Here is a 26439-nt window from a genome sequence, read left to right on the forward strand (position 1 = left end):
TGTGTTTCCTGCACGAATGTTATATCAATTTTTTCTTTCTTCAGTAAATTTAACAGCCTCTTCCTTTTGATTTGGTTATGTATTCTGTTAATATTTATATTAACATGGCCATCTCATACTTTGTTTACCTCTCATTTCTGCTTCCTCATCACCACCTTTCCCCCATATTCATTTCTGTTTTCTTTTTTTGAACGCACTGTAAGATGACACCTCTAAAGCATAAAATATTTCCATTATTCCCACATCTAAAATTCCTTTAACCCCAAATGTCCACCCACTCTCTGTGTTGCCCCTGTCCCATGCCGGGCAACCACCACTCCCCTCTCCATTTGGATTGCAAACCCGCTTGCAAGCATCAACTGATTTTGCAGTGACTGTTATTCTCTCCCATCCAACCCCCTCCGGAAAATACTTTTATCTTCACATATAACAAAGCTCACCCTCTTTATTACCCCCTTACTTCCTTTCTTCCCTTTTTTTCCCCTCCTTAGTTTTTACTTATACATTATTTTTCTTCTTTATATGAAGTTTTTCGTCATTCTTTGTTCTTGTTACATCTCTTCATCTCTCTTTCTGTTTTGCAGGCGTTCTACAAATTCTCGTGCTTTTTCTGGATCCGAGAACAGTCTGCTTTGCTGCCCCAGGATAACTATTTTAAGCACCGCTGGATATCTTAACATAAATTTATAGCCTTTCTTCCATAGGATCGATTTTGATGCGTTAAACTCCTTCCTCTTCTTCAGGAGCTCAAAACTTATGTCTGGGTAGAAAACATTTTTTTGACCTTTGTATTTCCAGTGGCTTTTTGTCTTCTCTCATTTTTTTCATTGCCTTCTCCAATATATTTTCTCTTGTCGTATGTTTCAGTAATTTTACTAAAATGGATCTTGGTTTTTGTTGTGGCTGTGGTTTCAGGGCTAATGTTCTGTGTGCCTTTCTATTTCCATTACTTCCTGGATTTCTGGCGTTCCCAGTACCTTGGGGATCCATTCTTTTATAAATTCTTTCATATCTTTGCCTTCTTCATCTTCCTTAAGGCCCACTATCTTTATATTGTTTCTCCTATTATAGTTTTCCATTATATCCATCTTCTGAGCTAACAACTCCTATGTTTCTTTAACTTTTTTATCAGTTTCTTCCAATTTTCTTTTTAAGTTGTTCACTTCCATTTCTACGGCTGTTTCTCGTTCTTCCACCTTGTCTAATCTTTTCCCTATTTCTGTTATGACCAGCTCTATTCTACACACATTTTGTTCTGTACTTTTCATTCTTCTTTTTATTTTACTAAATTCTCATGTCAGCCATTCTTTTAATGCTTCCATATATTCTTGATAAAATGTTTTATCTATGTACTGTCCATTCACTTTATCTTCTATTTCTCTGTGCAGAGCTTGATGTTCTCCTTCTTCTTCTTCTTCTTCTTCTTCTTCTTCTGTGTCTGCACTAGTGTTTGTCTTCTACTTCTCTTCCTTGTATCTGTGTCTCTTCTGACTTTCTTGTTGGGCTGCTTGTCTCAGTTTGTTGGGTATTTTTTTTATGTTGTCTTGATGTTGGTCCTCTTCTTCTGGGCTGGTTATCTGTTGTGTCTCTGGTTTCTTTTTTTCATTCTCACCTCTCCCGTTCCCGTCATTTTCTGTATCTTCCCGCTGGGAGCCCTGCTGCCGGGTCTTTCTCAGCTGTTCGTGCTGTAGAGTTCCACTCCACAGCTGGTCCCCCCTCCCGTCGGTGTTGTCTTTGTCGTGCGCATCGCGCATGCACGATTCCTCATGCATGCACGGTTGCGCATCTCTGTTTGGCTCCGTGAGCCATCTTTGCAGTCCTACGTTTGGTGGGTCGTGACCCTTTGGGGTTCCACTGACCTCGGGGAGTGGGTTCCTCTTTCCACGGTGGGTCCCTGCTTTTTTGTACAGGTAAGGCGTCTTTCTTTCTTCCCATTGTTTTTGACTTTTCTTTCTTTGGTGCCATTTCCTCCACACCTTTATTTTTTATTTGTTGTGATTTGTGTGTCTGGGGCTTTGTTTTTCCCTCACTTTTTTCCTTCTTTTCTGGAGAGGGCTGGTATTCTCCTACCGGCCACTACTCCATCACGTGACTCCTCTGGCTGGTTTTCATATTTCATGCACCAAAGGATGTCTGCTCTGGCCTCGTCCTTGCATGGGTCCGAGAATTCCTCATCTGCTAGCAGCAGCTGTATGTCATCTGGCAACTGCTCCAGGAAAGCCTACTCAAACGTGAGGCACGGCTTGTGGCCCTCTGCCAGCGCGAGCATTTCATCCATGAAGGCTAATGGAACTCTGTCTCCTAGGCTGTCTATGTGCATGAGTCTGGCGGCGCACTGTCGTCTGGACAGGCCAAAAGTACTTAAGAGGAGCTTCTTGAGAGCTGAGTGGGGGTGGGTGGGTCATGTATCAGGTGGTCCACTCTGGCTGTGACCTCTTCGTCGAGGGAGTTGACGATGTGGTAGAACATTGTCGAGTTGGAGGTGATCTGCTGGACAGGGAATTGCACTTCAGCTTGCCCAACCCAAGTGTGTGGGCGAAGCATCCAGAAGGTCGGTAATTTCATGGCTACTGCGTTGACTGTTGCAGTGTCCATGATGTGGAGTCTAGAATTGTCTGGGCTCATCGGGGTCACCAAATGTAGCAGTAGCTATGGAGAGAGAGCAAAAGAATGAGACTACACACTGTGAGTCAGTTTCACCTCATGGTTTTATTTGAAAAACCTGTGCTCCACCTTATAAGGAGGCCTGCAAGTCCTGCCTCTGCGTGGGCAGTGATGTAATGATGCAGTCGAGTGAACATGCGCAGCCCCTCTGAACACAAGGGAAGTAAAACCCGGCGGTGCCATCTTGACACGGCTGCACCGATGCAACAGCCGTGACAAACACAGAGTCGGTTCGCCTGTGTCGTGATGTGCGCTGCCACACCCCAAGTTTCCATGATCCTGTGTCTCATGACCTGGCTGAGCCTACCATGGGGGATTCTTGTTAAGCGCCTTTCTAAAATCCATATGCACCACATCCAGAATCAGAATCAGAATTTATTGTCATGAACAAGTCTTGAAATTTGTGGTTTTGCAGCAGGATCATACAGCAAACATTCATATTATAGGCTTCTTACAACATTACTATAAAAATAATAGTCCACAAAAAATGTAAATCTAAATTTAAAAATAATGCATCTCTAATATTTCCTGCCAAACACTGTTGACTTTTTTCATAACTTCTTGTCATTTTACAACTTGACTTTTGCACCTTGGTCATTCTGAGGTAAAAATATAAACTAGGTTATTTAGATCTAAATGTTGGTATCTAAAACACATATTTTGTGTAATAGGGAAAAACCCAGGACTATTTATTTCAACCATTCAACAGTGCTATTTTTGATATTACTGTGTATCCTGGTGTTTCAGGAGAACCCAGTGGACAGTGCAAATTCACTTCTGAATGTCGAAAGGCTAAATTGGATGAAGGAAAGAAGTCAGTTGCAGAACGCTTTAAAAGAAGCGGAGTCCAAACTGGCCAGAGTGATGGCCGAGATTGAAAATAGACCTCTGCGGCAAGACCTTGTTGACCACTCAAGCTTAAAGGTTAGTGTCAATGAGTTTTGACTCCACACCTTTCTGCAACCTCGATGTAAAGTGTCTTTGAGTATGTAGACGTATTGTCATGTCTTCCAAGATGACAGTTAGCTAACTTATTTTTAATTTAAATGTGGGTGTTGTTTCCCCAGCCATTTGCCTTGCACAATTCTTAAACATTGTTTTAATTTTCGATCAATTCTAAAACAGATCAAGATAAAACCCTGCCCAACTCTTCCAATTTGTTTGAGAAATTTGAGCTATTGCTTTCTTTGTATGAAAATACAAAGGGGTGGCCTGATTAACATAATGGTTAGAGCAACGCTTTTATAGCGCCAGCAACCCCGGGTCGAATCCGTCGCTGACTGTTAGGATTCTCCCCATGTTCGAGTGGGTTTCCTACCAAAGACGTACAGGGTTAATTGGTTACATGGGTATATTTGGGCAGCACGGGCTCATAGGCCAGAATGACCTGTTACAGAACTGTATCTCTAATTTAAAACACCAAAATAGTGATCTTTTCCCAGTGTTGGCTAGAAGGGGATTTAAAACTATGCTTTGGGGAAACCGTCTTGATCAAGTACCTGTGCTGTTGTGTGGAGGAATATATTGTTAAATTTGGATTCTAAAAAAATTTTTAAACTTTTGTAAGCCTGATATGGGTATGTCTTGATATACCAATGTGCTATCGTGTAACAATGTACATTGTTTTCTCATGATAATGAACATTCTTTAATGTTGGGAAACTTGGGAAATCCCAGGCAGACAACGTTATAACAAAGATTGTCACCTCACAACTGACAGCTGCACTCTGTCCATCGTCGACTGAAATATCCATTGAAAGAAAATGCAACCTTTTGATGTAATTGACTGGAAGCTCAATTGGCTATTGGAACTAGGCCTGAAGTAGTTGTTAGGGAATGCATCATATTTTATAACAAGCAGTGATGTTCTAAAGGGTTGATTGTGAAATAAGAAAATCAGAATCAACGGAATGTGATCCCGAATTTGATGATGATACAGGAAGAGACTAGAAGGGCTGAAAGGCTTGTTTTCTGTGCTGTAGCATTCTATGATCCTATGGAAAACATGAGGTTTTAATGGCAAGGCATGAATGTGTGGAGGTGATGGATATTCTGTCAGTGTTGATACATTCAATAGTTGGTTTGAAAGTTTTGAGACATGAGCTATCTTGCATCATTGTCATCTTGCGGGAGAAGCAATGAATGCAGATGGGTGTGCTGACAGAAAAAGTTCCCAAGGAGTTGAAATAAATCATCATGGACGTTGCCTATTCTCCAAAACAAGTGTTTAACATGGCTGAGATTTGGCTCGTGGCAGAAGCTGCCCACACATTCATCTCAAAGCATGAGAAAGCTACTCAAGGCAGCCCAAGGAAATCTTCCTCCTCGTTGGAGGCAGCATCCAGGGTGACTGTAACCTTAAGATACCAATCAGAGAAACTGAGGATTCTGAAGGGATTTTCACAGGCTAATCTTCCAGTGGTAAGGCAATCAAACAAAAAGCCTGGATGATGGCTCTGCATCATAGATCTTCCCCTGCACCAAACAATAATGTGGCTGAAATAACAGGGCAATAACTTTGCTCATTCTTGATCCTATTCCAGGCATCCTGATCACATCACAGACATGATATTTTTGACCCAAAAATCTTTCCATCCTTTCAGTATGTGATTGGAGTTTGTTTGAGAGCATTTTGGCACCTGTCACCGTAACTCCATAAATTTTTGGATAAACATGGGGGTGACTAATTACAACAGTGCGAAACAAGAGACTGCAGGTCCTGGAATCTGGAGCAAAAAAACAATCTGCTGAGGAACTCAGTGGGTCAGGAGGCGTCTGTGGATGCAAAGAGATGGTTGGTGTTTCAGGTTGATGCCCTGCAGTCTCTTGTGCTTTCATTCATGTTGACTAGCTGCAGTTCAGAATTAGGCATGTCATTTCAGTCAAGCAACAGTAACAAATCAACCATGGCTGCAAGTTCGTTTATTATCATTTGATTGTAGATATACAACCCAATGAATATAGCATCTCTCCAGACCATGGTGCACACACAATACCCAACAATCGCATAAACAATCAAAAAAAGCGTATTCCTAGCTGAATGGCCAAAATTGGAGAGAAGCACTCCGGCCACATTTCTGTAATTACCAGTTATTACCAGAGGGCAGGAGCCCTTCCTTTCCCTGCGCTTCAGATCCAGAGATCGTACATTTGCAAGTAAAATTGTCAGGATCGCAGGCCTGGATGGATCCACTTTGAATCTTTGACAAATGCCGTTTCCAATGACCTCTTCCTCAAGTTTAAGTAGTAGGCTTCAGCTCAGTGTTGGTGCTCGCTGCCTTCATTAGGTCATATTCGCAAAATACCTTCATGGTCTGCTCCTTTAACCTCCAGGTTTTAGAGTTCCTTACATTTAGCAGTGTTTTCTGATGATAGATAAGACGAACAGAACGAGAAATTGCATCTTTGTTTGGACCTGGAGTGGCTGCTGCAACCATGTGCAGCGTCTGCCATCTTAAGGTAAAGTAACCCCATGTATCAAAATATGGTGTGTGGAAGAAATTGTGATCAGGTGTCCCCATGTGTTCAGAAACCTGAGAAGTCTATGTCACCCTGGGAGAGGTTGGGTCTGACAAAGTAGTCCAGGATGATGTGGAAGAGAAACTGGAAAGTGAAGAGTTCAGTAATGAGAATGTTTGAACTGACGTACAGACTTCACAAGAAGAGTTAAAAGTCAACACTACCATCATTACTAAAGCAGCTCACCATGGGCAGATCCAGAAGCATTCTACCACATGGAGAAAGTGAGAGCCACCTTCAAATGCAGCAGTCCTAACATGGAGAGCATTTGACATGTCTGCTCAAATGACAGAAAAGAAATGGTGAGAATAGAGGGGAATGGGGAAAGGGAGGGGATGAGGAATAGGTTAGGTTGGAAAAGGGTGGGGAGACATCTTGTACGTTTCACGTGATGAATACCCTGAAAGAGCATAGAGAATGTTTTCTCCTTTACTTAAAAAAATTAAATTGTTAATAAAATGATTATTTTAAAAGTATATGGATGCATTTTCAGTGTTTGCTTTTTTTTAATTGAGATTCTCGAGCTCTGGAACACAAACAGTGTTTTCATATTGACACTCAATAGGATTTCTGAATGTTTACTTCACAAAATATGTTTGCCTAAATCTGTTTTGTTCTTGAAATCATAATGTTACTGGATAATTGATTTAAAGTTTATGGTTTTGTATACAGATGCAGCGACTTTATGGCAAATATCATCGCGCTGAAAGTTTCAGGAAAGCTTTGGTGTTCCAGAAGAAGTACCTGTTGCTGCTTTTGGGGGGATTTCAGCAATGCGAGCAGGCGACCCTGTGTTTAATTGCCCGCATGGGAGTGTACCCTTCTCCCACAGATCGACTTTCCCGTCCGTTAACAAAGTTCCGCTCCATAATTAGGGTGGTCATCGCAATTTCCAGGTAGGAATTCCCTTCAAAATTAATGGTAAGGATATTTAAAGTCAGGAAAATGTATTTGCTTAATAGATGATCTTTTACCTCAGGTTCCTGTGGTATTTTCTGACAAGACTCATGCTTGCCGTTCTCTGTTCCTGTACCGAACAAACTGTTTCCTCGATTTCTCTTCCAGAATGCAAGCTGGTCAGCATCATAAATAAATTTTTTGTCCTTTGGAATCCAGAACCCAGGTTTAGTGATTCAGAGTCTTGAGTATGAATCCTGGCACATTGCAGCTGCAGAATTGAAGTTTAATCGATTAAATAAATCTGGAAGTAAAAAGCATGTCTTGTGAAAGGAACCAGATTTTTGTGAAAAACCACCTGATGTGCTAATCTTCAAGCAAGGAAATTTGCCATGTTACCTGGTCTAACAAATTTGCAACTCCAGACTCTCTCTGGTTGCTCAGTTTGGGGAAATAAGGGATGGATGATGCTTCCAGCAACTAATAAATTTAAAAACAGCAACTTCAAAAACATTAAAATTTAATCTCTCCTCAAACTCTACCATGAAGCTGCACCCCTTCTCCACTGCACTTAGTTATGTTGGCATTTCCCTATTCCCACCAGAATAATGAAATGTCACTCAAAAGTTTCACACACAATAAGTTGTGTATGTAGGAAAGGAGTATGTCATCTAGTATGTCAAGAGCGTCTGTGTTTCAGGTCATAACCATGCATTTGGTCCTGGTGTAGGGTTTGGACACAAAATATCGAATGTCCCTTTACCTTCACAGATGCTGCTCGAGCTGTTGAATTCTCCAGCAGTTTATTATTTTCTCCAGATTCCAGCATCTGCAGTCTTGTATGTCTCCAGGTCATGTCATCTGTTTAGCATATCATGGTGATTTAATGTGCACGTGTCCTTCCCATGAACTCCAGTAATTTTGGTCAATAGCAATTTATTCACCTCGCTTAAAATTTAAATACAGTAAAACCTCCAGTATCCAGCACCTATGGGGGGGGGAATTGGTAAATGCCGGATAAGTGGATTTTCTGGTTGCTCGAGATTGCCAATTTTAAGCTTCCATTTTTTAAAAACTTATGTTTTAAAAATTTCCACAATTTTTTTGCCAGTTGCTTGAATTCCAGACAATGGGGATTTTACGGTACTGGCTTGGCATGAACTGAATTTGTTGAAGAGTTCTAAATGTTTCCATCCTTAGCTCGTTCGTATTTGCTAAATTTATTCCTCCAATCCTGGCTCAAACTTTGAAGCTTTATCTCCAAGTGCTACCTTCCCCTCACAGCATGAAGAATTATTTCCATCAACCATTTTTGGTAATATGTAATATAAAAAAAATGAATAAAATCCCTATTTAGTCACAAACCTTGGAGTTGGAATATAATGCCAATAAATTTTTTCTAGGGTACTTAATAGTGTTCAACATGGAAATTGTTTGCAATCACTGCTCAGCTGGTCTATAGTTGCTGAGTAATGTATAATGACCAGTTCAATAAGATTGTCTCTCATTGTTCTCAGCTCCAGTGAATATGTACCTATCTATTCAGTCTTTCCTTACTCATTCCAGTAAAATTTCTGGTGAACTGCCCCATTAAATAAGAGAACCAAAATTGTGCAAGGCAGAAAGTCTTGCAACATTTGCTTCATTTAAGTATTTTGAGAGTGTTGAGTACCAGCACTGATCCAAGTGACACTGCACTGATTGCAGGTTGCCAACCTGGAAATTACTTCCTTTACCTTAATGAAATACAGTGAAATCCCCGGTATCCAGCACCTATGGGATTGGTAGATTCCAGATAGTGAATTTTCCGGTTGCTTGAGATTGTGTGTTGCACGATTGGTGAGCTGACCGCTGGGGAGGGGACGTCAATTTTAAACTTTCGTATTTTTTATCTATTTACTTTCTGCTTTTTTTCTTGCTGGTTGGTTGAAGCTGCCGGTTACTTGAATTCCGGATAACGGGAAATTTACTGTATTATGTTCAACACCATGAATTCCTGTTTGTGAAGTAACCTTTGGTGTGACCTTTGAAAATCCATCTATATCACATCTTTTGGTTCCCCTCTATTTATTTAGTTGATGCATCCTCAAAGACCTCTGATCTAATTGTCAAACACAATTTCCCCTTCATGAAGCCATACTTATTCTGCTTGATCAGATCAGCAAACCAAATCGTACAAAGTAACAGATGGCAAAGCTTCTGTTCCAGACGAACTCAAAGCCTTCTATGCCCGATTTGTTTACTGTAACAGTGAAGAACCACCCCTCCACACCCCCACATCCCCTGATGATCACATCCTGTTCATATCTGAGGATGACATGCGTGCTGCCTTCAGGAGAGTGAATCTGAGGAAAGCATCCGGCCCGGGTGGAGTACCTGGCAGAGTATTAAAAATCTATGCTGACCAACTTACCAAGGTGTTCATGGATATCTTCAACATCTCACTCCAGCAGGGTGAGGTACCCACCTGTTTCAAAGAGGCGTCAATCAGCCCAAGAAGAATGTAGTAACCTGCCTTAATGACTGTCGAACAGTAGCATTTACATCAACAATGAAGAAGTGTTTTGAGAGGCTGGTGATGAAGCAGATCAGCTCCTGGCTGAGGAGTGACTTGGATACGGTCCAGTTCGCCTATCGTAGTAACAGGTCTACAGCGGATGCCATCTCACTGGCTCTACACAAAGCCCTGGAACACCTGGACAGCAAAGATGCATACATCAGGATGCTCTTTGTTGACTACAGTTCAGCATTTAATACCATCATCCCCTCAAAACCGATCAGCAAACTCCAAAACCTGGGAGTTAATACTCCACTGTGTAATTGGATCATGGGTTTCCTTACTTCCAGTCCAAAATCAGTGAAGACTGGTAAGAACTTCTTCATAATCTCCATCAGTACCAGAACATCACAGGGGTGTGTTCTTAGCCCCCTCCTCTACTCACTTCACACCTATGACTGTGTGGCTCGGCACAATAATAACACCATCTACAAATTTGCCGACGATACCACAGTAGTGGGTTGTATAAAGTACGGTGATGAGTCAGCATACAGGAGGGATATTGAAAACTTGGCTGAATGGTGCACCAACAACAACCTTGCACTCAATGTCTCCAAAACTAAGGGGCTAATTGTTGACCAGGAAAGGAAGCCCAGAGGAATACAATCCAGTTATCATTGGGGGATCAGAGGTGGAGAGAGTGAGCATATTAAGTTCTTTGGAGTCACTATCTCGGAGGATCTTTCCTGGACCAATCACACCAATGGCATTGTGAAGAAAGCACGTCAGCGCCTCTACTTCCTCAGGAGTTTGCGGAGATTTGGTATGATTCCAGAAACCCTGGCAATGTGCTGATCGGCTGCATCATAGTCTGATATGAAAACCAATACCCATGAACGTAAAGCTCTTCAAAAGGTAGTTGGCACAGCCCAGGACATCGCAGGCAAAACCCTCCCCACTATTGAGCACATCTACAGGGAATGCTGCCATCGGAAAGTAGTAGCAATTACCGAAGACCCACACCACCCAGCACTTGTTCTGTTCTCGCTGATGCCATCAGGAAAGAGGTACAGCTGCTACCCTCCCACCATCAGACTCATCAACAACAAACTCAGTCAGAGACTCATTTAAGGACTCTTACTTGTGCACTTCATTGATTTTCTTTTTGTTCTCTCTGTATGGCAGTTTGCTTACAGTTCTTTGTTTAGATGTTTTACTCTGTACAGTTTATTTTTTGCACTACCAATTAGTGGTAATTCTGTGCCCACAGGAAAAGGGAATCTTAGGTGATGTCATGTATGTACTCTGACAATAAATCTGAAATCTCATATGACTTCAAATGTTCTGATATTACTTCCTTAATAGTTGATTGTACCATTTCCTCAGTAATACACTGTAAAAACCTTTTTGTTGTATCTACTTGTTGTCTTTCATCATTTTTAAAGATATCATATTGGCAATTTTCTGTTCTTTTGTACTTTTCCAGAATTTAAGGATTTTGGAAAGATTACAACCACCACATCCACTATCTCAATACCCACTATTTTCAAATCCAAAGATACAAATTCTCTTATCACCATTAGTTTGCCTGATACTAAATCTCTAATGAAGATGGGTTCTGTACCCCACTTCATATTTTTGTTAGCATGAATAGGATATGCGCTTATTCTACAATAAAGGCTGATGCAAAATATCTTGTTCTCTGTCATTTCCTGTCCCTTATAACCTCAGCCACATGTTGAAGGTGCTCTCACCTCTCTTTATATTTAGCTCCTACTGTCCATTTTGATATTTCTTGTGGGTTTGCTGTCATGGCTTAGACTTTTCTGAATGGTTTTGGTCCTCCTTTCCCAGATTCTGAATTGATCTTCATATTTAAGTTTGCCCTAACTTTTCCCACCTTATGCTCATTCAGCTTAATACCCTTAGTGAGCCACGGTTCATATCCTATCCCTCTTTAGAATCCTTCATTGGCAGATATTTTTCCTGAGAACTGTGAATAATTTCATTAATGTCTGCCATTGTTTGTGTACTGTTTCGCTAATCTGTTTTAGCCTAGTCCATTTTAGCCAACTCTCTTTCCCTTTGCTCTGTAATTTTCCTTGTTTGTTTAATGTGGTTGTTTTCCATTCAGCTGTTGCATTATCAAGCTGAATGCTAACATCTATCACTATATAATGGGAGATTTGGAGATTAAGGTCATTTATTAACACGCCTTATTATCAAATCTTTACTGCATACCATATTGCCCTGAATGCACAATGGATTCATCCTTGTGATTATTGTTTCTAATTTGACTAACCTGATATACATAAGATTTAAGTCATGCATAATTAATGTAATACTCTTTATACACACTTAAATACTACCTGGCTTATTCTTTTTCCTACTGTTCTATTTGCAGAGAGGGGCAATTTACTATACCTCCAGATTTTCATTTAGTTTTTTTTACCCTCAGCCAAAGGGACTCCATGCCTTCTGATCTGGGATCATTATTTTTACAACTGCTGTAGCTTTATCTTTATGAACAGAACTACCCCCCCCCCCCCCCCCCACCTTTTCTTTCTACCAATCCTTCCTAAATGACAATTATCCCTGGAAATTAAATTTCCAGAGTCAGTCTCTGAAATCGCTGTCAGTCATATTCATTTATCCTTTTCTATACTGCTAGTTGGTGGCATTTGTTTGAGATCCTATTTAATTTAGACACAGTACTCTTAATGTTGCCTTGCTTCTGCCTTCCTTCTGGGACTCTACCTTTCATTTCAAACTTGTTTTCTTCTCCCCCACTTTTTTTCTTGGGTACCCTTCCCTCCCATTAAATCCTCACCAATAGAACATCATTCAGTAAAGCCCCTGGTATCCAACACTTAAGAGGATTGGTAGATGTTAGATAAGGAAATTTACTGGTTGCTTGAGATTGTATGTTGCGTGGATTGGTGAACCAATGATGAGGCGTGCCAATTTTAAATTTCTGTATTTTCTACTTATTTATTTTCCATTATTGTTTTTTGCCAGTTGCTTGAGGCAGCTGGTTGCTTGAATTTCAGACAACAGGGATTTTACTGTATTGCTCTGATCTTGCCTGGGTGCAATCAAGTACCTTGCTCATGCCTCACCTTCCCAAGAACAAGACCCAATGTTGATGAACCTTTCCTGTCCTTTCAAGGCTCTCTTTAAAACCTACGTCTTTGACAAAGCTTCTGGTCTCCCTCCTAATAACATTGATGATTTGTTCATCTTTTGCAATATCTCCATGAATTACATTGGGATGAAGGAGAAGTTGGCACTCCCCCTTAGTCTCTGTTCCAACATTCATTAAGAATGGTCCTGTAAAGGGATCAGATATGAGGAAAATTGTTATTTGCAAGGGCAACTAATGTCTTATGAACAGTTAAAAAATAAATATAATATTGTTAATAATACAATCTCTACTTTCAGTTAAGAGATTTGTTTTTATAGACGAATTAGGACCAACCATGATGTTACGAGAGTGCAGCAAAATGGAGATGTTGATTTGAAAGAGGAACACAAGAGGGTTTACATCTGCAATGTATTCCTTACTCAATAGAGCACTCTTAAGTGGGAGTTATATAAATCAAAACAAAGATGGGTATCAGACTTGAATATTAGTATTGGTGACAAGAACTGCTCTGACTTATGTCAAGACTCCATGACAAATACAATTAAAGTAAGATATAGATTGGTGCAACACAATTTTTTGCATCAGTTATATCTTACCTGCAGAAATTACATAAATTAAATTCAAATATATTGGATATACGTTTTTGATGCGGTGAAGAATTGGGAACCTTTTCAAATTCCACCTAGTCATGCTCAAAAGTGAAACTCTTTTGGGAAAATTTAAGAATTTTGTTAGATCAAATTATTGGGAAACAATTATCACAAAGTCCAGAATTGTTTCTCCTAGGAAATACTGTCAACATAAAATCCAAAATGAAACTGTCCAAGTGTCAATTAGAACTTATTTAAATTGCATTGTCAGTGGCCAGGAAATGTTTTGTGGATACTTGGAAGTCTGATTCCCTTTTGGACAGAGCCCGGAGGAATGTAGAAATGCATAGTTGTGTTCCCCTGGAGAAGATTACTTACAGGAAGAGGTATAACAAGTTTTTGCAGGTCTGGCAGCCTTACTTGCGGAATGCAGGATGGAATATTTAGGGACACTTATTCTGTTCCTGAGTTCTACGTCCTGGTTCTTTCCTCTATTAGAGATCTAGGGAAGAAAAGGAATTCGACTGGATACCAGGCCCCGACAGCCCATTTTCTCTTTTTTTCTAATTTTTCTGGGTTTTTTTTTCTTATCTATCTTCTTTTTTCTTTCTTATTTCTGGGCTTTGTTGGGGGGAGGGAGATGGGATTGTTTGAAGATACGAACAACTTGTACCATTAATTTTTTTTTCATTTCACTTTATGTGTTTTAGAAATGATTATTTTGGATGCATGCTGTCCACAAAATTAAAATAAAATATTCAAATTTAAAAAAAGAATGGGGCTGGTTTCTTTTTTAGCAGCTCTTTCCTACATTAAAGCCCATTCTCTATAGGAGACAAAGATATATTGCTGACATTTCAGGCCTGAACCCTTCTTCATGGAGTAAACCAGAAGAAGAAAGTCTCAGGATTCAGATAATGCTGCTTGGGGGAGGAATCCAGACATGATAGGGTCCGAAGTAAGAATTTATCAAGTTTGTGCGAAAGGAGACAGAATGGAGAGACAGAAGTAGGGAAAGGTGATGGAGGGAAGGGGGTTGTTTAACAAAAGCCAGAGAAGTTGATATTAATGTCATCTGGTTGGAGGGTACCCAGTTGGAAGTGAGATGTTATTCTTCCAATTTTCAAGTGGTCTCAATCTGGCAGTGCATGAGACCATGGACAGTCAGTTTATTCATTGAAGAAGGACTCAGGCACAAAACATTGGCAATATATCTTTGTCTCCTGTTGATGCTGAAAAGACCTGCTGAGTTTGTTCAGCATTTTAGTGTGTTTCAACCATATTAATCCTGTTTTCCAGCACTTGGCTTGTATGCTAAAGTGACGCTGCTTGCACCACTCTCTCCAACAGTGTATTTCAGATACACATCACTCTCTGGGTGAAAAAAGGACCCCCTCAGTTCCACTTTGTATCTCTTATCCATTAGCATTAATGTATGAGCTCCAGTTTTATGTACCTCTGAAAAGGGGATTTCCTGCAGACTACCCTATTTTAATTGATGTGAGGGTAGAAATCTCCAGAATTTCAGCTAAGTAATACATTCCCAGCTGTCAATGTTTGATACCTTGTGATGCAGATATAAAAGCAGATGATGCCCTTAAATGTTAAAACTTCACTGGGTAAGGCCACCAAAAATCTGTTCCTTGTCAAAGTAAAGGGAAGATTTACATTTCCGATGAAGACTTTGTTGATGGCCTGGAATGAGTACAGTGTAGATTACTCAATATAGGGGGTTTTTGATTTAATTTTTTAGATGTGAGGTTTGTTCCAGCTTTATTTAACGTTGTTAATGTTCCACTTTGAACCTCTTCAGATTGAAATTCTTCGTGAAAAAATGGCAGAAAGTAACAAGAAGAGGTCTGCACCCCGCACCTGCAGTGAACAGTATCGGAGGTGGTCAAGGTATGACAGGAGATGTTTGTGTACTCAATTCCTTTCACTTATACCTGTGAGGATAAAATAATGCCCATGTAGTTTCAATGCTACAGGATATCCTGTAGCTAACTTTTAATTGGATTGACAAGATCCATACAAGGAAATTTGGAAGCAATTTAAAATAATGCAAACAATTAATGACATCAGTTGCAGTCAGAAACAAAGCCAAATCAGTGAAGTATTTCTCACATGAATGAAGTCTTGGTATCCATCTCAACCTAAGGGTAACAAAATATTCTCTAATATGATGACTGTTCACAGATGTAGCAATTTGGATCCCATAATTTATTTTGTTCAAGGTTTCCTTTTGAGGAATAAATCAAATTCTTTGCTCTCACTAAAGCACCGTGAAAATGGGAAGATAGATTTTACAGCAGATCAGATTAAATGGCTGTGAGACCTTGCATTTATTCAGATTGGGTCATTGAAAAGAACCAACCATAAAAACAGAAAAACTCAGCAGATTGGGCATAATCTGGAAGGAGAAAATGTTCGGGTTGAAGAAAAGAGAAAGCAAGTAGATCCAAGAAGAAGAAGGTGGAACAATAGCAATGTTCCTAATAGGTTGAATTGAATAGACAAGCGATGTGTGGCTTATGTTTTGAAATCTGGGTAATCATATGTCATCTACCTCCCTGAGACATGCTGAACTGGCCACAGTGTATAAATGAAAGTAAAAGAACAAAAATGGCAAGCACAATCACCAGCCCTGATAGGACAAGTTATCTGAAGTTGGAGAATTCAGTAACTAGTCCTGCAGACTGCAATGCAGAGAGAAGAAATGAGGAGGTGTTCCTTGAGTTTGTATCGTGCCTCAGTGTAACAGTGCAAGAGGCTACAGACCAAGAGATCAAAGTGAAATGGTGAATTAAAGTGGTAGGCAATAGAAAGCTCAGGATTTCTCTAGCAGTCTAAGTGCAGGTGATACACAGAACAATGTAGATGAAGCCACACAGAATGTAATACGCTGGATTGGATGGTGCAAGTGAATCTTTGTGTTACCTGGGAAGGCTGTTTGGGCCAATAGATTTTAGGGAGGAAAGAGGTGAAAGGACAGGTATGGCACCTCCTGCAGGAAAATGACATGTGGCGGGTAGAGGGGACTTGAGCAGGTCAATGAGGAGTGAAGGAAGGAGTCTCAGCCGGTCTTTTCAGCATCTATAGGAGACAAAGATATATTGCTAACCTTTTGGGCCTGAGCCCTTCTTCAAGGAATAAGCTTTTAGTCCATGGCCTCATGCACTGCCAGACTGAGACCGCCTGCAAATTGGTGGAAGAGGAGGAGAGGTGGTGGAATCTTGTTGGAGTTGCTGGAAACTCGACTTCCCTGCAGACAACTGCAGTTGCTCCAAATTTCTTAATTACCTTCCACTTCCTACATCCTTATTTCGAAAGATTTTTTTCTTCTTCAGATATTTTTCTCTAATTATTGTAATTGTTTAATGATGACCTCGACAAGAAGTGCTCTTGCTTGGGGGAAAGAAGAGGAAAACCCTTCGCTTGCGAATTCAATGACTACTTGATGGAATACATTAAGGAAATGAAAAATTCCTTCAGGAAGTGTTTGATGAAACGTGGCTACCTACTTTGCCTGAAGTAGACAGAGCTCATAGATCACTTGCTGGTAAACCTGCCCCTGGGGATAAATCTCATTCAGTGATTCTCCATTTACATTATTTCCAAGTAAAAGACTTACTAATACGTGAATCCTGCCATGTTAACATATCGTCAACAGAAAATCAGAATCATTGTAGATTATCCCATGGAAGTGATGAAAGAACATGCCAAATATAGAGAAGTTATATCCAGGTTGTATAAGGGAGACTACAAACCCTCCCTTCATGTCTTTGGATCACACTCCCAAACAATTCAAAACATTGGCTGTCCTCACTATCAGATGTTCAAAAATTTCTCGATGAACTTCCTTCTTCTACTACTTCTGTGAATCAGTAATGATTTCTTTGTGCATTTGTTGAACTCTGAAGATATATGAGACTCAGATTGCTTAAGGTTACTGCACTTATACTTAACTGGAACATCCTTATTACTCATATAGCTATCTTTTTTATATACATATATATATTTATAAGGCTTTTTTTCGTATCTCTCTTAGAGTTAAGGTTTGACATTCTTATATGAGTTTGATTTTTTTTTTGGAATAATTGGCCTGTTGCATCTAATGGCCATTTTCTGTTGAGCTAAATCCAACCTTGCTATTAGACATTAGTCAAAACAAGTTCAGTTTAACGCGAAGATTTAATTGTTTACTTTTAGATGAAGAGTGTTGCCTTCAACTAAGAATTTGGGGGGATGGATTGTTTGAGATTTAGCCTACTATCACTTGGGATAGTTTTAGGGGAGGATGTGGGAGGATTTGCTTTTGAATTCCTTTTTGAAGTTGGTATGGTGATTTACTTTCATTCCTCCTTGTGTTGAACTTTTTCAATCTCATGGCCAAATAGAGTTATTTGGTTTATGAATTTTCCTTTCACATATCTTTGCTTTTTATTTAAATATGAGTAAAGGTATTGATGTTGTTAATTGGAATACCCGTGGTTTAAATCATCCTATTAAGCACATTAAAAAGTTTAAGGCTGACATTTTTTTACAGGAAACGCATATCTGTTTAAATGACACTGCATCTTTTTCGATGTTGGGAAGACCACCACTTTTATGCATCTTCTATGGAAAAGACCAAAGTGGTTTCAATTTTAATTGGTCAATTTATTTATTTTGTTCATCATACCTGTAACGTTGTCTCTGACACTAATGGTCATTTTCTTATTGTTTATAGAAAATTGTACAATCGAAAGATTGCTTTTGCAAACATTTATGGTCTTTATGTTAATGATCTAGTTTTTTTTCATATTTCTTCCTTACTGGACTTAAACTTATATTCTCTGGTAATGGGTGGAGAGTTCAACTGTTGGTTAGACCCAGTCTTAGACAGTTCATCTTCTAAAACAGCTGCATTGGATAAGTCTACCTTATTCATTCTTTCTTTCTTGCAAAAATGTGGCATTTTAGATGTATGGTGTTTTCTCCATCCTAATGATAAGGAATACTTTTTTTTTAGTGTCCATCATACGTATTCACGGATTGATTACTTTTTTACCGATAAACAACTGATTCCATTAATTAGTGCATGTAAATATGAGTCTATTGTAATTTCAGAGCATGCTCCAGTGGTTTTATCATTGAGCTTTTCTGTTTTACTTCAATCTGTTAGACACTGGTGCTTTAAATCAATTTTACGTTACAATTCAGATTTTTTGAAATTTATGAAGGAACAGATTGTATTTTTCTTTGATAACAATTCTTCTTCAGAGGTTTCTAGTTTAATTGTCTGGAATTCTTTTAAAGATTATATTAGAGGACAAATTATTTCGTAAATGACGAAAATGAAAAAAAGAGGCTAATGCTGAAAGGATTGCACTTTGCAATCAAATAAAGCTTTTAGACCAACAATACACCCTTACTCCAAATTCTGAGATATTTTTAAAAAATATTGAGCTTAAAACCAAGTATGATTTGCTTTTGACTTATTGAAACACAGCTTTTGAAAAGTAAGAGCCATTTTTATATTCACAGTGATAAGTCAGGTAAATTTTTGGCAAATCAACTAAATGGCTTAGCTACTAAATGTCGTATTATGGAGGTTCAGAAGGAAGATGGTAGTGTTACCACAGACCATGTAGAAATTAATGATACATTTAGACAATATTATTCTAATCTTTATAAATCTGATTTTCCCATTGATAGAACTCCTACAATAAATTTTCTGAACCAATTGACAATACCTACACTTTCTTTAGAAGCACAATCTCAGTTAGAAAAACCTATTTCATAGGAAGAATTAATAATGATTTTTAAATTATTACAAGTTGGCAAAGCACCAGGCCCTGTTGAATTTTATAAAACATTTTCCCACCTGTTGGTGCCCTATTTATTTTCTGATTCTTTTAAATCTGGGAACTTGCCAACCACTTTTTATGATGCAACAATTTCTCTCATCCCAAAAAAGAATAAAGATTTTTTAGTGGTACGCTTGGAGGGAGCTGGCAGAACCAGTGCTATCAGCTCCCGTCTTGTGACAGCTAGACACTACAGCCTCCTATCTACTGGCAACTAGCCATTACAGCCACGAGGCATAGTGATTCAGCAGAATCTGCAGGTGTACTGAGAAGCCCTGGCCTATGTCATGAAGTCGTTAGCACTTCAGAGATCATAACGCCAGATGCTGTGTGTCTATATTAACCCTGTCATCACACCAATAAACACTTCTACTCTTCACTGGCTGACAACTTCAGGTGTGGTCTCATTAATCCTAACATTTCAACATGATGGCGTATGAGCACAAACATCATCTCCCACAATTTATCAGTTTGTGCTTCCTGCAGGCCAATTTCTCTTCTAAATGTTGAGGTAAAAATGTTAGCTAAAATCTTGGCCAGTAGATTGGAAGATATTTTGTCTCTTATTATTTCAGAGGACCAGATGGGTTTTATTATTCAATTTTAATATACACCAGTTATTGAATATTATATATTTCCTCCTCGATCTCTTCTTCTGAATGTGTTATCTCTTTAAATGTTAAAAAGGCCTTTGAAAGAATGAATGGGAATATTTATTTGCAATATTAGGCATGTTTAATTTTGGTCCTACATTTCTTTCATGGATTAGAGGAACAATGTGTAGAGAGATAACGTATATGTGTGAGAATCATAAGGAAGTGATCATGGGAGATTTTAACTTCCCTCACATTGATTGGGATACCCATACAGTTAGAGGGCTGGATGGGCTAGAGTTCGTTAAATGTGTTTTTTGAATCAATTAGTAGAAGAACCGACTCGGGACAGTGTAATACTGGATCTCCTGTTAGGGAACGAGCTAGGTCAGGTATCAGACATTAATGTTGGAGATCCAATTGGGTCTAGTGATCATAATTCTGTTAGTTTTAAGGTAGTTTTAGGGAAGAGCAAGGAGGGGCCTAAAGTTGAGGTTCTAGATTGGAGAAGAGCAAATTTCGAAGGAATAAGAAGGGATTTGGGGAGTATTGAGTGGGAGAGGATATTTTCAGGTGAGGGTGTAAATGAAAAATGGAGGATATTCAAAAAAGAAATTTTGAAGGTACAGAGTAGTTATGTCCCAGTGAGGATCAAAGGAAAGGCTGGAAGTCATAGGGAGGCTTGGTTTTCGAGGAATATTGGAAATTTGGTTAGGAGAAAGGGAGGTGTACAAGAGGTATAAAGAACAGGGAGCTGACAATTTGAAGGAGGACTACAAGGAGTGTAGAAGGAATCTTAAGAAAGAAATTAGAAAGGCCAAAAAAAGGCACGAAGAGGCTTTGGCAGACAGTAAAAATAAATCCAAAGGGTTTCTAAAAGTACATTAAAAGTAAAAGATTAGTGAGGGATAAAATTGGACCCCTTGTAGATAGTGAGGGTAGGCTGAGTGAGAAGTCAGAGGAAATGGGGGAAATTTTGAATGATTTCTTTGCCTCGGTATTCACTAGGGAAAAAAATTATTGAACCAGTTGAGGTAAAGAAAAATAGTGGGGAGGTCATGAAGCATATAAGGATAACCGAGGAGGTAGTGATGGCTGTGTTGAAAAAGATAAAGGTGGATAAATCTCCGGGACCGGACAAAATATTCCCAAGGACACTCAGGGAGACTAGTGGACAGATAGTGGGGCCATTAACAGAGATATTTAGGATGTCACTGGCCACGGGGGTAGTGCCAAAGGATTGGAGGGTGGCGCATGTGGTTCCGCTGTTTAAGAAAGGATCTAAATGCAAACCTGGGAATTATAGGCCCGTGAGTCTGACATCTGTGGTGGGCAAGTTGATGGAAAGTGTTCTGAGGGATGGTATTTACAAATATTTGGAGGTACAGGGATTGCTAGGGAGTAATCAGCATGGTTTTGTCAGAGGTAGATCATGCTTGACAAACCTGATTGAGTTTTTCGAGGGGGTTACAAAAAAGGTTGATGAAGGGAAAGCTGTGGATGTTGTCTATTTAGACTTTAGTAAAGCTTTTGACAAAGTTCCCCACAGGAGGTTAGGAAAAAAGGTGGAGGCGTTAGGTATAAATGAGGAGGTAGTGAAATGGATTCAGCAATGGTTGGATGGGAGGTGTCAGAGAGTACTGGTAGTAAATTGTTTGTCCAATTGGAGGCCGGTGACTAGTGGAGTTCCTCAGGGATCGGTCCTCAGTCCACTATTGTTTGTTATATATATTAACGATCTGGAAGTAGGGTTGGAGAATTGGATAAGCAAGTTTGCGGATGATACAAAGATTGGTGGTGTTGTGGACAGTGAGGAAGATTACCGTAGATTAAAAGGTGATTTAGGAAGGCTAGAGGTGTGGGCTGAGAAATGGCTGATGGAATTTAATACAGATAAGTGTGAGGTGTTACATTTTGAAAAGGCAAATCTAAATAGGTCATATGCATTAAATGGTTGGCGCCTCACAGTTCGGCGGGCAGCAACCTCCTTTGAAGAAGACCGCAGAGCTCACCTCACTGACAAAGGAGAAAAAACCCAACACCCAACCCCAACCAACCAATTTTCCCTTGCAACCGCTGCAACCGTGTCTGCCTGTCCCACATCGGAGTTGTCAGCCATAAACGAGCCTGCAGCTGACGTGGACATTACCCCTCCATAAATCTTCGTCCGCGAAGCCAAGCCTAAGAAGAAAGAAGATTGAGATGTGCAGAGCAACAAAGGGATTTAGGAGTTGTGGTAAATAGTACCCTCAAGGCTGATACTCAGGTAGATGGTGTGGTGAAGAAGGCATTTGGAATGTTGACCTTCATAAATCGGAGTATTGAATTCAAGAGTAGGGAGGTTATGATGAAATTGTACAAGGCATTGGTGAGGCCAAATTTGGAGTACTGTATACAGTTTTGGTCACCAAATTATAGGAAAGATATAAACAAAATAGAGAGAGTGCAGAGAAGGTTCACGAGAATGTTGACAGGATTTCAAGGTTTGAGTTACGGGGAAAGGTTGTGCAGACTGGGGCTTTTTTCTCTGGAGCGTAGAAGATTGAGAGGGGACTTGATAGAGGTGTTTAAGATTTTAAAAGGGACAGACAGAGTAAACGTGGATAGGCTTTTTCAATTAAGAGTGGAGGAGATTCAAACTAGAGGACATGGTTTAAGATTGAAGGGGGAAAATTATAAGGGGAACATGAGGGGAAATTTCTTTACGCAAAGGGTGGTAGGGATGTGGAATGAGCTTCCGACAGACGTGGTCGAGGCGGGATCATTGGTTGCATTTAAGGAAAGACTGGATAGTTACATAGATAGGAGAGGACTGGAGGGGTATGGATCGGGTGCTGGTCAGTGGGACTAGGAGGGTGGGGATTTGTTACGGCATGGACTAGTAGGGCCGAACTGGCCTGTTCTGTGCTGTAAGTGGTTATATGGTTATTATGTTACTTATCTCCTGTTGCTTCTATTCTTATTAACTCTTTGCAATCTAAACCTTTTAAACTTTATTGAGGGACCAGACAGCATTGCCCTCTTAGCCCTTTGTTGTTTAATTTAGCTTTAGATCCCTTGGCTCTTGCCTTTAGAGAATCTCAGGAATTATTAGGGGAGAATCGGTCCAGAAAGTTTCTCTTTACGCTGATGACCTTTTGGTTTTCGTATCTGACCCTAATTCTTCAATCCCTGCTGTATTAACATTTCTCCATCAATTGAGTCAGTTTTCTGGATACAAATTAAATTTACAAAAGAGCAAACTATTTTTTTAACACTTTAGACCCTTTACGCACTGTTTTACCTTTCAAAACTGCTAAGAGACAATTTACAATCTTGGTGTAACAATGACTAAAAATCATAAACATTTGTTTAAGGAAAATGTTCTTGTTCTATTATATCAGGTGAAGAAATCTTTATCTTAGTGGTCTCCTCTTTCGATGTCCATAATTGGACGAATTAATGTTATTAAGATGAATATTTTACCCAAAGTTCTATATTATATATTTTTTTCAAGCTATTCCAATTTTTGTTTCTAAATTTTTTTTATATACTCGATTCTATTATATCATTATATATTTAGAAAAATAAATGTCCTTATTTTAAAAAAAATTAGGATTGGATCTACCCAATTTTAGATTCAATTATTGAGCTGTTAATATTAATTATATTATATTTTAGCTCTACTATGATAACAAAACGGTGGCCCAACCTGGGTTGATTTGGAATTGAATTTGACTAAGAAATGTTCTATTGTTTCTTTACTTGGCGCATCATTGCCTTTTCCTATTGGTAAAAAGATTGATAATCTAGTGGTCAAAAACACAATTAAAATTTGGTTTCAGTTTAGAAAACATTTTGGACTCTACAGGTTTCTTCTTGTTAGTCCTATTCTATCAAACTACTTTTTTCAACCTTCTTTGATGGTCTGGTTTAGATTAGATATTAAATGTTTTTATGATTTATTTTTTGATAATAATCTTGCTATATTTGAGTAACTTTCTACTAAATCTAATTTACCAAATTCTCAATTTTTTAGATATTTGCAAATTAAGGACTTTCTTCATTCTCAATTATCAAACCTTTCCCAGGCTTCTGTTATGAATTTGATAGAAACAATTTACGATCTTCAACCATCTCAGAATATCTGTTGTAAATGATGTTTTGTTGAAGTCAAGGCAAACCTCATTGTATGTGCCCGTTACTATTACAATTTAAAGTCATGCATAGAGCCTATATGTCAAAAGTTAAATGAATTCGTATTTACTGTAATATCAGCTCCCTTTGTGTCAGATGTAAGAATGAGGACGGTTCACTAATTCACATGTTCTGGCCTTGTCTGGCCCTAGTCAAATATTGGGAAGAGGTTGTCCATACTTTATTGTCTTCATCTCCACATCATGTATTAGCCTTCACTTCTCTTATTGCAAGACGAGTAATTTTGATCAGATGGAAAGATGCTGTCCCGCCCATTCATAATCAATGGTTACATGATATGATGTCATTTTTAACTTGGGAGAAAATAAGATGTTCAACAAATATTTTAAATTTTCTAATCTTTGGGGCTTATTTTTGAATTATTTTCATAACCTTTAATGGGAATTATAATTATGTAACTTGTGATTCTCATGGATTTGCGTTTATTCTTATTTACACTAGTAGTGTACTTTTTCTTTATATTGCAACTTTGGAAATGTTTAGGGCTTGGATTATATAATCATATTTTTTAATTCTCTTTTCTTTTTTTCCCAATATATCCTTGAATTAATAATGTATAAGATTTAAAAATTCTGTTAATGAGTTTGCTTACTTTGTTACAGCTGTATCAGTGTTATGCATCAATCTTTTTTTCTGTTTGTATGCATTGTTATATAAAAACTTAATAAAAATATTAAAAAAGAAGTTGCTGGAAACAAAAAAAAATCTGTTGCATGTTAGTTGCTGATGGGGATGAAGCTGGAGAACTTTTTATTGAATCTATTTAAATTGCATTTCCTTTCCCCTCTACTTTGTACAAACTGTCCCCTGTGCACTCAGAGAGATGTCTACACATACAAATTCAGCCTGCTCTTCCACTGAGGGATTAAACTTGTTGTGCTGAGAACCCTGCTTCCTTCAGCTCACATTCAAGTCTATTTTATTGACAAATAAAAACTAAAACTAGGAGCAGGAGAAGGCTATTTAGTTATTTGAGCCTGCTCCACCACTCATTATGATCTTGGCTGATCATATGACTTCAGCCCCCCATTCTTGCTTTCTCTCCCATCCCTTGATCTCTTTAGCCAATAGGTCCAAATCCACTCTCCTTAGAATACATCTAATGAACTGGCAACAACAACTTTCTGTTGTTGGGAGTTCCACAAGTTCACAGCTCGGAGTGAAGTTTCTCCTCATCTCAGTCCTAAATTGTTCCTCCCTTCTTCCCCAACATCAGGAACATCCTTTCTGCACAAACCACTACATTAATTCAGATAAAATTAATGAGACATTTTTTTTTAATTCAGACTGATAAACAAGTAAGAATTGGTGATTACCAATGCCTTGAATAAAACTATGTAAATTATTGGTGAACTTCAGTAAAAGTACAAAATGCAAAATGGAAGTTATCTATCAAGGCACGCACAGAATGGGGAATTACGTTTTGGGTTGGCCATCTACCCAGATGCACCTCACCACTCAATGAGGGTGTATGATGTCCTCCACATTCACTCCAGGTTTGACTATTGTGGCTGTGGGCTGGGAACAAAAAAAATGTAATTCAACATGAAACTCTCAACAGATATCCCAAATATTTTCACATTGCGCTCTTGACTTAAGAGTCTCTGTGGCAATCTTGTTCTGAAATAAGATGGTTCTTCCCTTAAAATAACACCAACTTTTTTAATACAAGAAAAACTAAATAAACCCTTGGACCAGGTTTCTTTTCTCAACCCCTGAAACACAGATGTTGCTGAAAGTCTTCTCTGAACTCAAAAAGCAGTGGAGAACACTGCTTACCATTTTCAGCAGAGTTATTTTCTAGATCCTTTGAATAAAAGATTATATAAAGTGCACTAAACAGTTTGCATCCTCTGATATTGGGAATGTCAGGATTTCAATGTTCATGATTATTGTACAGGAAACTCCCTGCTTTATGGATTGGAGATGAGGGTTTGCATTCCTAGAAAATGGCCCATAGCATAATTTTCCATAACATGAAGCCGCATCATCTATGCATATGACAAGAAACGCATATGGTAAAATACAGTATATATTTATTTATTTTTTTCACATAAATTTCGCAAGAGTGATTTTTAATCTATTTTTGGGGGGAGTGGAGGAAGGGTGAATTAATGTCCCTGAATAGCCATAACACGGAATCACCTTGTGCTTCAGTATAAGGTGGTAGATGCATTTTTCAGGGACGCACAATGTCCCACAGTCATTGATCCAGAGAGTCTGCTCTGTTGATCTATCTGACCTCTCAAGCAACAGGCCTTGTTGACTCAATGTTTTTTGTTTCTACTTCCAGCTCCAACCATCAAAAATGAAGTTCTCTGCCAGCAGCATTCACCATCGACTCACATGACAAACTCACCACCAACCAGGGAAAGTGTGTCAGCTCGAAGATTCAATAATACAAGTCACTATTTGCCAAAGTCTTCCTATCGACTGCAGAGGTGAGTTGGAGTACCAGACCCAATCTGTCTCTTGGATGATTAAAATGA

The 26439-nt window shown here is 38.9% G+C and overlaps 1 protein-coding gene across 1 annotated transcript in view; it reads left to right on the forward strand.

Annotated features, from left to right (window-relative positions):
* The window catches only part of pcnt (pericentrin), a 239082-nt gene that overhangs the window by 208039 nt on the left and 4604 nt on the right, over positions 1–26439 (forward strand). The window contains exons 48-51 of the mRNA XM_069934046.1: positions 3412–3588; positions 6855–7078; positions 15125–15213; positions 26244–26391. Of these exons, the coding sequence (XP_069790147.1) occupies positions 3412–3588; positions 6855–7078; positions 15125–15213; positions 26244–26391 (638 nt within the window). The remainder of the gene's footprint in view (positions 1–3411; positions 3589–6854; positions 7079–15124; positions 15214–26243; positions 26392–26439) is intronic.

Source organism: Narcine bancroftii, chromosome 4 (assembly GCF_036971445.1).
Source record: "Narcine bancroftii isolate sNarBan1 chromosome 4, sNarBan1.hap1, whole genome shotgun sequence".
In the NCBI taxonomy this organism is placed as follows: domain Eukaryota; kingdom Metazoa; phylum Chordata; class Chondrichthyes; order Torpediniformes; family Narcinidae; genus Narcine; species Narcine bancroftii.